The 14,941-nt window shown below is 38.5% G+C and overlaps 1 protein-coding gene across 2 annotated transcripts in view; it reads left to right on the top strand.

The window, feature by feature from the left end:
- RAD51B (RAD51 paralog B) overlaps window positions 1-14,941 on the top strand; it is a 643,620-nt gene that overhangs the window by 49,473 nt on the left and 579,206 nt on the right. For both annotated transcript variants that reach the window (XM_055132312.1, XM_004612334.2), the window contains exons 6-7: window positions 803-922; window positions 1,242-1,425. In XM_055132312.1, the coding sequence (XP_054988287.1) occupies window positions 803-922; window positions 1,242-1,425 (304 nt within the window). The remainder of the gene's footprint in view (window positions 1-802; window positions 923-1,241; window positions 1,426-14,941) is intronic.

Genomic DNA, 14,941 nt, shown 5'->3' with positions numbered 1-14,941 from the left:
TTTATTATTGAAAATAGCATTTAAAAATGTGGAACGTATCATAACTATGAGTCAAATTGTCATTTACATAACTTACTTCTTGCCAGAAAAATAAACCCAGATATATTGTTACTTGCTTAGTATTAGAGGAGATTTAAAAGTTTTTGTTGGATCCAATTCCACTCACTTTAATGACTTTTAAAAAATAGGACCTTACAGTCTAATATTATTTATTTTGTTTCTGTTTATCAGTGAGACTTTTTTTTTTTGGATGGTGGCTTGGGGATCACTACTGGCGACTTGGCCAACTGTACTGGTGGTTCAGTGCCAAGTCCAGGGACTACAAGGCTCCAGGGGTCCTCCAGGGCAACATCCGGTGCTGCTCTGGAGACCATGTGGTACCCAAGATTGAACTCTAGCCTCTATACTATCTCCCTGGCCCACAACTTTTGTTTGCCTGTGACTTTATTGGGCTGGAGCGATAGCACAGTGGGTAGGGCGTTTGCCTTGCACGAGGCCGACCCAGGTTCGATTTCTCTGTCTTTCTTGGAGAGCCCAGCAAGCTACCAAGAGTATCCCACCCACATGGCAGAGCCTGGCAAGCTACCCGTGGCATATTTGATATGTGAAAAACAGTAACAACAAGTCTCACAATGGAGATATCACTGGTGCCCACTTGAGCAAATTGATGAACAGCGGGATGACAGTGCTACAGTGCAGTGCTACAGTGACTTTATTACTCTCAAATATTCATTAGTATTTCTACAGTGTGACTTTAAATGTCATTGACTGTTTTAACTTTTATTATTTCTTCCCCCCTCAGACTCATTGAGATAGCAGAATCTCGTTTTCCCAGTTATTTTGACAGTGAAGAAAAGTTACTTTTGGCAAGTAGTAAAGTACACCTTTATCGGGAGCTCAGCTGTGATGAAGTTTTGCAAAGGTACGCTGTTTTAAAATTTGGTATTTGAGACTTGCTTATAAGATTTAATTTTGGCCCCCAGAGAGAAATAAAACAAAAAAGGAAGATCAAAAAAGTCATTAAAGGGGCTGGAGTGATAGCACAGCAGGTAGGGTATTTGCCTTGCATGTGACTGACCTGGGTTCGATTCCCAGCATTCCTTATGATCCCCCAAGCACCACCAGGAGTAATTCCTGAGTGCATGAGCCAGGAGTAACCCCTGTGCATCGCTGGGTGTGACCCAAAAAGAAAAAAAAAGTCATTACATATACCCTCTATTTTACAAATTCTGCTTTTATAGGATCGAATCTTTGGAAGAAGAAATTATTTCAAAGGGCGTTAAGCTTGTGATTATTGACTCTATTGCTTCTGTGGTGAGAAAGGAGTTTGATACACAACTTCAGGGCAACATAAGAGAGAGAAACAAGTTCTTGGCAAGAGAAGCAGCCTCCTTGAAGTATTTGGCTGAGGAATTTTCAATTCCAGTAAGTTTGTCTTTTTCCCTTTTTGGCTTTTATTTTCTTTCTTATTTGAACCTACAGACTTATGATATCGATGAGTAGAATTCAAAGGGAAGGTAAAACAGTAAAATTGCTATAATAAATATTAATAGTGTTCTTGCACTTGTTTCTATGTTGACATTATTTTATCCTTTGGAAGTCTTGAATATTATTTTTAAAAGTTTCTATAGTCATACATTTTCTTGTCTTTGTGCATGTTTTATATTTTGTCACATTGAACTATATAAGTATTGAAACGCCGTGAAATTGCCTGGCTCTATTTCTATATAGTTTCTTTTGTGGCAGTAGTTTTCTGTTCTCTTAGTAATTTAGATTTTGCTGTTTTGTTGTAGTCTGTGCTGTTTTGTATTCTGAAGGATTTGGTTGCTTTTAATGACCAGAAGTTGGTTACTGTAGTGCATTTGGAATGTTATGAAAATGAAAATGAAACATGAAAAGATTACTCTTGGCATGGCCTTCAGTAGTAGTAATTGTGATCAGAAAATCTGAAGATCAGGGTGCTTTGCAAGGGATTCTGTAAGATGCTGGTCCTCGGTATGTACCAAGTTCGACTTCCATTCACAACGTGTGGGAGAGTTCATCTTTTGCGGCCTCACCAGCAATTAGCAGCATTAGACTCTTTATGTTTAGCCATTCCTCATCTAAATAGAAGATAAGAAAATTCCTTAAACTGAGAAAAAATTATTTATGATTTTATAATTTTTAGATTTGTTTGTGAAAATTTAAAACCTAGGATCTTTGTAACAAGTGCATGTACTTATAATGTGAACTGCCACACAAAGCACAGCCTTTGAGGCTGGTAAATCTAGCAAAAAGTCAGGGAAGAGGCAAAAGAGATGGTACAGGGGGTAAGGTACTTACCTTGCACTTGGCTGGCCTGGGTTCAATCCCCGACGTCAGTATGGTCCTTTAGACACCATCAGAAGTAACCCTTGGGTGGCAGAGCCAGGAGTGAGCCCTGAGCATGACCGGGTATAGCCTCAAACCAGAACTAACCGACCAAACAAGTCAGGGAAAAAAATAGGCATGCAAGAAATTCTACATATTTTCATGACTTTCAAATTTATATTTTGGTTTATATGATATAATTCTTTTTGTTTGTTTGTTTGGTGGCCACACCCAACAGTGCTTAGGGTTCACTCCTGGCTCTGTGCTTAGGGATCCTTTCTGGTGAGTTTCAGGGACCAGTTGAGGTGCCAGGGATTGAACCTGGGTTGGCTGCATGTAAAGCAAATGTTCTACCCGCTTTACCACTGCTCCAGTAGCTGTATATATTTACTCTAAAGCAGTAGTTACAACGTTCTTTTCAGTTTTTTTCCTGAAATTTATTTTCCTTAGAGAGAAAGGAGTTCTACTTCCTTTGGTTTTAACACATCCCTCTGAAAGATTATAACTTAATATCTGCATTTCTCTTTGCTTTCATTTTTCAGTTTAGAGGTAGCTGTGTAGTGTGAAATACTTATATAAAATAATGTCATATTATATTGGTTTTGAGATAGGTCAATATGGATTCTTGAAAAACACGTCATTTAGGAGATGTCATTATTTTCTTGGCTTTATGATTTAATTTAAATGGAAAATAATACAGTGTTTTTTTTTGTTTGGGGGTGGGGGCTGCATCAGGTATGGTGCAGTGCTCGGGATCACTCACAGCAGTGCTGGGAGACTGGTGCCCAGGGTGATCATATGCAAAGCCATCTCTCTGGCCTAAATCATAATGTTTTAAGCCTTTATGTATTGATTCATTTATTTTTATTTTGGGGAGCTCCCAAATGGTGCTCAGGGAGCCCAGCGATTCCTAGTGGTACTTGGCAAGATTGTTGGCAGTTCAGTGCCAGTAGGCTGCTCAAGTCCTGTAGGGTCAAACACAACCAGAGCTGCCCTGGTGGTGCTTAGAAACCATCAGGAATTCTCTGGTGGTGTTTGGAAGCCTCCAGAACACCTGGTGATGTGCCCATTCCTCGGGACTAATCTTAACTCTACACCCAGTGATGCTTGGGAGATCATGTAGTGCCAGGAATTGAACTTCTGTGCTATCTCCCAGATCTCAAGTTTGTGTGTGTGTGCGCGCGCGTGTGCGCGTGTGCGCGCGCGCGCGCGCGTGTGCGTGTGTGTCTGTGTGTGTGTGTGTGTGTTTCAAATTTTTGATCCTTACTCAGCAGTGCTGAGGAATCATCTCTGGTGAGTCTGGGATTATATGTGATGCCAGGGATTGAAACCACATTGGCCATGTGCAAGGCAAATGCCCTACTCACTGTGCTATCTCTCTGGCCCCTCTAGGACCCATGTTTTGCACTTTTTTCTTCCTTTTCGTTTTGGGGTCTTATCTAGCAGTACTTAGGGCTTACTCCTGGCTCTGCACAAGGATCATTCTTGGTGATGTTCAGGGGACCATATATGGTGCCAGGGATCAAACCATTATTGGCTGTATTCAAAGCAAGCAACTTACCTCTATACTATCTCTGTACCCTCCCAAGTTTTAACCTCTTTTGCTATATATTGAATAGGTGGTTTTATATGGAACAAAATATTTCAAGACTTTATGTTGTCACTTGGTTAATTAAATTTTTCTAATTACTAAGCTTCCTTGTAGTTCCTTAAATATGTCAGCTAACATCCCTGCCTTAGAAAATGTTTACTGTTCCTCAACTTTGAATATTCCTTTTCGAAATAGATATCCTTGTGCGTCAGTCTCTCCTGTTAGCTTGTGAGTGGGACTCTGCTCATCACATAAGGATTTAGCCCTCTCCCAGACTCTCCATACATTTATGCATCTATGCTTTATGTCTCTCCATCAGCTTTGCCCTCTAGAGAGTAAAACTAGAGAGAGCAGCTGCAGGAACTCAGTACTCTTTGCTCTGCCGAATTGCTGGCGCCAGAAAGAGTTGTTGAGCAAAGCAGACTCTTAGTAAATGTTTTCTAATTTATGAGTTGCAGTACTACTTCTACCTCTCCCCTCCCTTTGCCAACCCATCCTCTCTCCCCCATGGGTGCTGGAGATCCAACCCAGGACCTCACACGTATAAGACAGAAACTCTCCTCTGGGTTGCATCTCAGCCCCCCTCCCCTCTGCTTTTTGGTTTTTTATATGCTTTTTCAAAAAATCGTATTTTAACCTCTCTTGATCTTATATTGGCAACAGACATAAGTTTTGCTTTTGACACTCGATTCTTACTTTTAATATTGTTTATTTATTTATAATGGTAATATAATTTTAGCTGGCAGAATGTATACAGAAGATGTACTTTGATTATGCTGGCATATTATAGAAAGAAAAAGGAATAAAAATGAATTAATACGTAACTATTTGAGTGTTACAAGTTTTATTAAAGCATTATGGATATCTGACATTGTTAAATAAGTTATACAATTTTTTGCTATTATATACTTTATTAGGAAATTATTACTACCACATAATTAGCTAACACGTTTTTAATGCTGGAGAGATAGTGCAGCAGGCACAGATGATCTGAGTTTTATTTTCGGAACCACATGTGGCCCCCCAGCCTGACCTGGAGTGATTACTGAACACAGAGTCAGGAATAAGCCTTGAACACTGCCAAATATGACTAGCTCCCCCCCTCAGTCCCCCAAAAGAAAAACAAACCCAAAATTCCTTTGTGTGTCGAGAGCATTTAACATTCATGATTTTATCAATATTCAATTATTGTTTAAATAGTTACTATAACTTCCTGGATGTTATTTGTTTTCTATCTCTCTGGCCCCAGTCTGTCAATTTAGAAACAGTATTTCCTCAAACATGTTTAAGGAAATGCAGGTAATACTCCCAGTAGCTCCCATGGCTAACTCTGGTTTCATTATATCATAAAAATATGTAGAATTTCATGGGCCAGAACAATGGGGTAGTGGGCAGGGCGCTTCCCTTGTGCGCAGTGAACCTGGGTTCACTCCCCAGTACTGCACATAGTCCCCTGAGCCCACCAGGAGTGAGCCCTTTGCGCAGATCCAGGAGTAAGCCCCGAGCCTCTCTGGGAGTGGCCCCAAACCAAACCAAAAGTAGAGAATTTTAAGACTAGCTAATACCATTTTATATTGACCTGTAATTATGAAATCATAAAAGTGGTTTGCATTTATAAAGCATAGTACTATTCAAATTACTCTGATTTAATACCAGTGATTTGCTAAGTTAGATTCTTAATATATTGATGTAAATATACTAGTTTAGGGCCTGTTGCTTTTTAAGTTTACATATGCACATAGACATCATGAGATGACTCAACCTTCCCATCTGTTTTCTCTATTTGAGCTGCTGCAGAACCTCCTTCTGTTTGGACAGGGTCTTCACCTGGGCATAAGCACATTTATGTTTGAAGTCTGCCTTGCTTTTCCCATTAGTCTCTGGTGATTAAAGTGACTTTTCTTGGCATTACTTGATTGAAAACACATAAGAACATGTTGTGGCAGTTTTCAATTATAAAATGTCTGTACTAATGATTTGAAGTCATCTTTGAAATAGAAACATAAAATTTGAAAATTCTCAGAAGGAATTTCTAGACCTTTGAATATGTTCACAGACTATTAATTGTAATCTGTGAAGACTCTTTGAATCTTTTTTCCTGAAAAAGCGGGGAGTTGTAAGGGACACTTGCTCTTGGGCTTCTGATGCAGAACCTTTGTTTTCTTAATGAGTATCCATGCTAGTATTGGAAAAAATGGTAGGCTCTGAAACTGTTTACAGAAACTTGATGAAAATAACATAAGAGAAAAATTTAAATATTATCTACAGAAATCCGTTTATTATGGTTATCTTTGTTGTTTATCTTTGACTTCTAACTACCATACACAGAACAGTTATTATATATATTGTAAATTATGTATCAGATTAAAATGATAGGATTTTCTTGCCAAAAGGACCGTAAAGAACATCTAAATTAGTCCCTTCATTTTACAGAAACACTGAGGTCAAGAGGTGATTTGACTCCTTTAAGGGTTTACGGCATAGGAGAGGGCAGATAGTAGAATCAAGGTCTTTGGATGACAATTCTGGGATTTTTTTTTTCTACAAAAGAATTAACTTTCTTTTTGACACCTACAAAATTAGACAGAACTTTAAAAATTTTTCTTCATTTTTTTTTTTTCAGTTATTTGAGTCACACCTGATGGTACTTAGGGTTTTTTCCAGGCTCTGTGCTCAGGGATCACTCCTGAAAGTGCTTGGGGAACTATATGGCATACCAGCGATTGAATCTAGGCAAGCACCTTACCTGTTATACTATCTCTCCAGCTCCATGGCCTCTAAACTTCTTAAAGAAAGGATTATATTTTCTGTTATTTTGATTTCTAGTGCCTAGTGCTATGACTGAGTAATGGTTAGGAAATAGCAGCTAATAAAATTGCAATTTTTGAATCATTGTTTTGTACATCTGAAATGTATATAATGCCACTTGTCACATATTTCAATTGTAAAAATGGAGCATACATGAGATCCTGAAATAATAAGAGTTATGTAATAAATTCAAGAAAAGTATTATTGAACCTTTATGTTGTATACCTGAAACTAATGTCACTTATATATCAATTGAAAAAAAAGCACGTATGATTCTGAAATGACAACGAGTTATATGCTAACTTAACATCTGCAAAAAAATAGAATGGAAAGTAAAACTTTCGTTTCAGCTCAAGAAGGAAAGTACTTTGTTAAATAATGATAAATAATAGGATGGCATTCTGGGACATATACTTAGCATTGATGCAAGAGACCTATTTTTACAATAGCACTGATTTATTTTTATATATATACTTTCTATGCTGTGTGCTCAACACCAGTGTGCTAAGATCCTCCTCACCATAAACCCAAGGTCCTAGAGGACCTTATTTTAGTTATTTATTTTAATATCTGCTTTTCTCTCCTGGGTTACACCCAGAGCTATGTTCAGGGATCAAATACTCTTAGTGGTGCTCAGGGGACCATGTGGTACCAGAGATCAAACTGGGGTTGGTCACATGCAAGGCAAGTGCCCTAAGCCTTGTACTATCTCTCTGACCTCTAAAGAACCCAATTTTCAGAGTGTCATGGGGCTATGAATGTGGCTTAGTAGTAAAGTGCATGCTTAGCATATATGAGGTCCATGTTCAATTCTGTCGCCACATATATAAGCACATAAAAAATGTTATGATGGGATCTGAAAAATGGAAAAAATACAATCAAGCCTTCTGAAAGCATACTATATATATATTTAATACATTTAGTTTATTAATGTATTTTTTGGTCTGGGGGGCAAACCCCAGTGGTGCTCAGGGGCTACTCCTGGCTGTACACTCAGGGATCATTCCTGCCAGCTCTCAGAGGACCATATGGGATGCTAGGGATTGAACCTGGGTTATCTGTGTGCAAGGAAATCACCTAATCCACCGTACTATATGCCTTGCCATATATATGTATTTTATACTAAATTTTTTTTTTTTTTTTTAGTTTTTGGACCATACCTGGCGATGCTCAGGGGTTAGTCCTGAGCATACTAACTTTTCTGCACTCAGGAATCACTTCCAGCAGTGCTCGGGTACCCATGTGGAATACTAGGGATTGAACCCAGATTAGCCACGTACAAGGCCAGATCAAAGCACCTTATGCATTGTACTCTCTCTGACCCTCAATTATTATTATTATTTTTTTATTTTGTAAATGTAATTTGAAAATTTCATTCTTACTGCTGAAATTCAGCCTTTTTAAAAAAAATTTCTGCCTTTTAAAAAATTATTAACAAGTGTAGTCTGTAATACCATTGTGCTCTTCCCCCCCATTTTAGTGTTTTTAAGTTTTCTGAATAAGAGAACAAAAATATATCGCCCAGATTAAAGGGCTCTAACTTTCAAATTGCCTCAGAAAATTCTTCAGTATGGTGCAAAAATGAACAAAATGCCAAGATCTAAAGTTTCAGTTTTAGAGATTCCGCAAGTTAGTTTCAATTCTTGGTATATGAATGACATTGAAGTTTTTCATATCTTTCCTCTCCGTCTTTTTCTACCTTTATTTCTTTTCTCTTTTTGATGAGAGTTGGGCTGTTTTCACTCAGAGGTGCTCAGGCTTCTTCTGTCTGTGCTCAGAAGTGAACATACTCGGGGAATCATATGTAGTGTTGGGGATTTGAACAAGGGACGGCCACATGCAAAGCAAGGGCCTGTACTCTGTGTCTTAATTTCTTGATATTCTGTAAATGTTTTATAGTTTAAGTTTTTCTATATGTTGTTAATAGTTAACAACATATAGAAAATTGGCATATTAATAAAAATTTGGAAACATTATTTAAGTAGCCTAGGATGGAAAAGTCTTATTTTCACTGAAAGTTATTAAAATCCAAGTTATTTTATCAAGATGTAATATAACCAGTTTTTGTATTTCTGCTTCTGTGCTCTTGAGTATGTGCCCATCCTTCTACCAGTATACATTTCCCACCACCAATGTTCCCAGTTTCCCTTCCCACCACTCTTTCCCCAGCCTGTCACTATGGCAGACTCTTTCCTTCTCCCTCCCTCCCCCCCCCCTCTCTCTCTCCTCTTGGGCAATGCGATTTGCAATACAGATTCTGAGAGGTTATCGTGTTTGTTCCTTTGCCTATTTTCAGCACACATTTCTTATCCAGAGTGATCATTTCCAACTGTCTTTGTCATAGTGGTTCCTTCTCTATCCCAATTACCTTCTCCCCCAGCACTTGAGGCAGGCTTCCAACCATGGACCGATCCTCCTGGCCCTTGTTTCTACTGTCCTTGGATATTAATATCACATTATGTTTTTGTATATCCCACGAAGATTATGTACCTTTTGAGAATATGCATTTTTCTGTTGCAAACAGGGTTTCTTTAGACATACTAATATTCATGACATAAATTCTGAGATGTATAATATTCTAAGGAGTGTTTTTTATGTGTCTGAAACCTTGGACCTTGGATCAATTAGATCAGAGGCTTAATACAGACTTTTTTGCTGAGCCTCTTATCTTGCTTTGGATGCTGGAAACAGAACAATGGAAGTCAGATCCTGCATGTTTTGTGATCTGTAAGAAACATGGGACAGCATGGGTTGGAGAAGTTTTCCTGGTTGGCATCTTTGTGTTTGTGTCAGCATCATGTCAGGAGATGTCGGCAACTTACGCATGTCTGTGCCAGGGCCCAGGGGTTGACACAAGGAAACTGGTAGCTGATCTCACCTGATTCTTTGTGGCTGTCCCTTTTCTTAGCCCTTAGTTCAGTCTGTATGACCCACAATTGCATATCACAGCTTTCCTGAGCTGTTAGATTCTTCTAACATCACCATAGACTCAGGGTCCCCTGACACACAGGGATACTGATAGATAATATGCAGGGAAGTTTATTGTAACTTTATTTGTAACAGCTAAAAGTGGAAAAATGTGGGCTGGAGAGATCATACGGGATTATTTCTTCCTTGTTCCCTTTATGTGCTTGCCTTCCATGTGCCTCTGTTGGAGCCCTGGTATTGCATATGGTCCCTGAGTCCTGCCAGGGTCACTCCCGAGCACAGAGCCATGAATAGCCCCTCAGCACCACTGGGTATGGGTTAACCTGCACTCCCACCCACCCCAAAAAGGAAAAGTATTCATACTTACTTTGACACAAATATCAAGTATATAATTGAGGCCTCCTTTAGGTCTGCCACTATGAAAAAGGTTCATATTATACAATGTTGGTGGCCATTTGAAGACATTCTCAGGTTGGCCCTTGCAAGAAATCTCCCTTACAATTATACAAAGTGGCTGTTTGTCACAGGTATTTATATCCAAATGGGCTTATTTTGCTCTCCCATATAAGGACTGGTATCTTTGTCAAAAGAATATTTCTAGCAAAAAAGTTAACTACAGAGTACTAATGGTTTAAGTTGGCAAAATGTTTATCCTTGCACAGTATAAATATAGATTATTAAAGTTTTCTACTCAAATATGATATCTGTGCAACACATTCATAGATGAAATGTTCAGAGGTAAAGGAAAAAGTTTTCCTTTGCAAAAAGGTGCAGTTGCAGGAGATTTGAATTTGAATAATCTTCTAGGGAGTTCTGCAGAAAACTTTGTAGTCTTAGCTCAGAAAGTAGAGTTCTTTATGAAGAATACCAGTTCTTCCTTGAAGACTAGCAGAATTCTGGGCAGCTTCCTGAAAAGAAATCATCAATGTGTGGTGACACAAATAGAACAGACACAAATAGAACTTATAATAATGAAGGTTGGGGGATTGCTGTGGTGTTTGGTTCTGTTACATACAATAGTGACAGTACTTTATCCAATGCTGTATGATAGAGTCTGGAACAATATTAGCGCCAGAGTCAGAATGTTCTCTTATATGTTTTCAGTGCTTTTCCAAGTCAGGCATCAAAACTTCCCAACAGACCACTTAAAGATAGAACATTTTCTGTGTTCAGTATTTTACATGGTCAATGAAAGTATGGTGAGACAACATTCCATTAGTCACCAGTGACAAATCCTGTCATGCTTAAATTTTCAGTGTTTGTTTGCCTGTAGAGAGGTGAAAAGGAAGCTCTCTGTGGCTGGTGGAAGCCATCTCTGCTGTAGTGCCTCACTTGTTTTGAGCACTAGCTTTCCTCCGTTGCCCAGAGCTTCTGCAAATGGTGCCAGGATGGTGAGGATTTCTCTTATTTTTGGTCAATATCCTCACTTTGGTCAATTGGATATTTATCAAATACCAAATGAGAAACAAGGATTTCTTTCATTTTGGTAAATTATTTTGGCTGTTTCCTCTGGATCTTCTGCAAACTGAATACTTAGACTAGTTGTTGTGTGCAGTCTGCCTGTTTCCATGGCCTCTCTTTCAAGTGGGGCAACGTCAGTCTCACTGCCAGATTCACAAACACATCATGGAGGTTTGATTGATTGCTCCACCTGTAGGACTTCCAGCTCCTTGGTGTCAAGGTACATGCATGATAAAGGATGGCCCAGTTCTCTTGGTGCCACACCAGGGCAGACAGCGTCCTGGCAAATTCCCAGTGGCTTCTCTTAGGACCTGGTTGGCCCAAGGGGTCCGAGTTGGGTTCTTCTTGAAGCTGCAGACAAGAGGCCAGGGCCATGGGCGACCAGGACCCTGCAGTGAGGAGGCCTCTGTCTCTTTTGCTTATTAATTACACCCATAGTATTTGCGTGCAAAACTCTGCTGGGCACTATGAAAACATAAAGATGAATAAAGCATAGTATTTACTCTTCAGGCTTCTGTTAAGAATTGTTAAAAAAAAAAAAGAAAAAAAGAAAGAATTGTAAGAGACAGTTTTCTGTGGAATGATGGAGAAGGGGATATAATGTCCGCTCTTTTTCTCTTTCCTACGGATATGTAAGTTGAATCATTTCTCTGATGTTTACTTGGGATTATATATTACAGTGAGAGCACTAAGGGGAGGTGACATATAGCTTTGTAGTCTCTAAAACTTTTTATCAAGCCTAACTACGACCTTTTCTGTTGATTCTGTTCTGGAAAGTGTGTGCTCTTGGGCAACAGATAAATCACAAATCCTAATTCCAAAATTGTATTGCTAAGAAAAAGTTTGCAGAAATTCCTTTAATATTTCCTGCCAGATTGTTATAGTGATAAGTTTCTTTAAATTATTTTTTGTTGTTGGGAGTGGCTGTTGGGCCAAACCCAGTGGATGCTGTGGAGATACTGTCTGCCTATCTTCAGTGCTACTTCATAGGAAATTGTTCCATCTTAGTTGCAAGTTTGTAGTTGGTAGGACATGAGTCCAGTGTACCTTGCTGCACCATCATCTTGAACCACCCCTTCTGCAATTTACCAGGAAAAAAAAATAAAAAAGAAAGCATAGTTAAGTGCCTGTGGTATTATCCTGTTAGTATTATCCTGTTTCAAGAAAAACACTCTAACATTCATATTGAAACATAAAAAGATTACTTGAAGCACAATTTTTGTGTATTCCCTTTCTTTCCTCCCTCTCCTTTAAAATTGATTGTAGAGAATTTGCTGGTAATTTGAAAGCTCTGTACCTTTAATTTATTATGAGATGTAAATTTCTGAAGAAATCGTCAATCAAGATTTGATAGAGGTCACTGTAATCATCAAGCTAAAATTTAACATTATTGCATTCTAAGTAGTATTTAATGCCTTATTTGGGGGTTTAATAAAGACAGGACCTTTATGGCTGTTTTTCGAAGGATTGCATTATTGAGAAATTACATTTTGTGTTAAATGGAATCTACCAACACTTCACTGTTGAATTCAATGCAAATAAACAATTGAAAATATAATATTGACTCTGTGAGAATTTAGATAAAGGATACTTTTTGTTTTGCTTTGGTCTCTGTTGGGTGAAAGGAGACTTCTTAAGTATTTCAATCTGGACTTTAAATTTATTTTAAATTTCAATTTAAAATAAAAGTGGAGGATCTGGAGAGATGGCACCATGGGTAAGGCGGGTTGCCTTACATGCAGCTCACCGGGGTTCCGTCCCTGATATCCCATATGGTCCCCTGAGCCTGCCAGAACCAGTGGCAGAGTCAGGAGTCAGGAGTGCTGCCAGATGTGGCCTCCAAAGAAAATAAATAAATAACTGCCCCCTCCCCCAAAAAGAAGTTGATCATATTGAACTGAAAATTGGAAGTTGTTCAGTTGTTCTACTTAGTTCATTTAAATGATCCACAAGTTTGAAAGAGTGCTAATAACCACACCTCACTTTTGTTCCCGGTATTATCATGATTATGTATTTCAAACATTTTTCATTCAATACTTAAAGCAATTTTGGTGAATTAGGTTATATTCTTCTTTTTTTGTGTTGTAACTGAAAAAATAATGTCATTTAAGAATGAAATAACTTTTCAGGAATAATTTTCTGAAAACTTTATAATCTTGAAAGTTTAAGGAATCAGTATGATGCCCAACCTGATTCTAATGCCACTATTCTTTTCATAGTGGAACAATGCTTCTAATCGTATTTGTAGTCAAAATTTTTATTCCTAAAAGCTGCTCAGTACTAAGATTTCTTTCTTTCAAGCTTTTTCAGTGGAAAGTCTCAGGCTCTGCTTTATGCTTTTATGTTTTGATTGTTGTTTGGAAGTGTACCTCAAGGAAGGACTGCTTCTCCGTTAGTGGTATCAAGATTTCAAGTAAGAAATATTTGCATACTTGTAATTTTGATTGCTTTTTGAACTGCTTGTTAATCACACATGTATTTTGCATATAATGAATGCCTTTTGTCTGCCACTGAATATGCTAAAGACTTCTGTGTTTCTGTATTCTCAAGCTGGACTTGGCAAACTTGTAGTTTAAGTACTATAGCAAGTATCCTGTCTTAGGAAAATAATTCCCAAAATCTTGGACTTTGGACCTCTCTTTCTTGCTGAAGGGCTACAATCCAGACTAGGGTTTAAGATTCCTTGAGATTTAATGAAGACTCAGTAAGTGTTGTGAATAGGGGAGATATCTTAGTTTTAGGCCTTGCCAAATGTATCCAGTAAAATGGGCTATTCATGAAGTAATTAAAACGTACACCTTAAGGTATGTTTTCTAAGCATCAGTGGTCAAAGGATATGTAGTATATTTTTTCTATTTAATGGTGGGGGCGATTCTAACTTGAATCAGAATAAAATGGTGCTTGTCGTTTTTGAGGACCAAAGTATAGTAATTTCAGAGAAATACTGAAAGTGATATAATGTGAGAAGGCTTCTTTTTTGCTACTAGCTTACAGTTATTAAAGTGATTTTCATTTCTTAGACTGTATCATATACTGAGTCTCTTTTGTGGTCTTGCTTACTGAGTTGTCCGGTAACATGGGATTGGCCGGCTGACAGCTGTAGAAATGGCAGCACAGTATCCACCAATAGACCTCTCCTTTCAGTTTTCTCTTCTCATGTTGAGAATCACGCTTTGAAAAGTAAACATTTTATAAAAGTGGGGGATGGAAAGATAGTACAGGGGTTAGAGTGTAGGCAGCCAGTCCTGGTTCCATCTCCTGGGTGTGGCTCCTCAGCATCTCTGGGATGGCCTGATGGACACCGAACTGCCTGCTGCTCCCAAGCCCCCTGAACACTGCTTGGTAGTTTTTCCCCACCAATTTTCTTTCTCTTTCTTTCTTCTCTTTTTCTTTTTTGTTATGGGAGCAGGATAATGCAGTAGAATAGTACCTAGTTTTAAGGCATAAGGTATACATTATTTTTTTGCCTTTAGTATTTGTTTCTATTTAAATGGTTGAACAAGATTTGCATATTTTTAATTTAATTTTTTTATCTAGACACCATAATTTACAAAGTTGTTCACGATGAGTTTCAGGCATACAGTACTCTTTTTTTTTTTTTTTTTTGCTTTTTGGGTCACACCCAGCGATGCTCAGGGGTTACTCCTGGCTTTGCACTCAGGAATTACTCCTGGCAGTGCTTGGGGGACCATATGGGATGCCGGGGATCGAACCCGGGTCGGCCGCGTGCAAGGCAAACGCCCTACCCGCTGTGCTATCGCTCCGGCCCAGGCATACAGTACTCTAACACTAGTTCCATCTCCA

The sequence above is a fragment of the Sorex araneus genome, chromosome 3, assembly GCF_027595985.1.
Source record: "Sorex araneus isolate mSorAra2 chromosome 3, mSorAra2.pri, whole genome shotgun sequence".
NCBI classification, from domain to species: domain Eukaryota; kingdom Metazoa; phylum Chordata; class Mammalia; order Eulipotyphla; family Soricidae; genus Sorex; species Sorex araneus.
The sequence above is the reverse complement of the archived record's forward strand: the minus strand, read 5'-3'. Positions and strand labels throughout refer to the sequence as shown.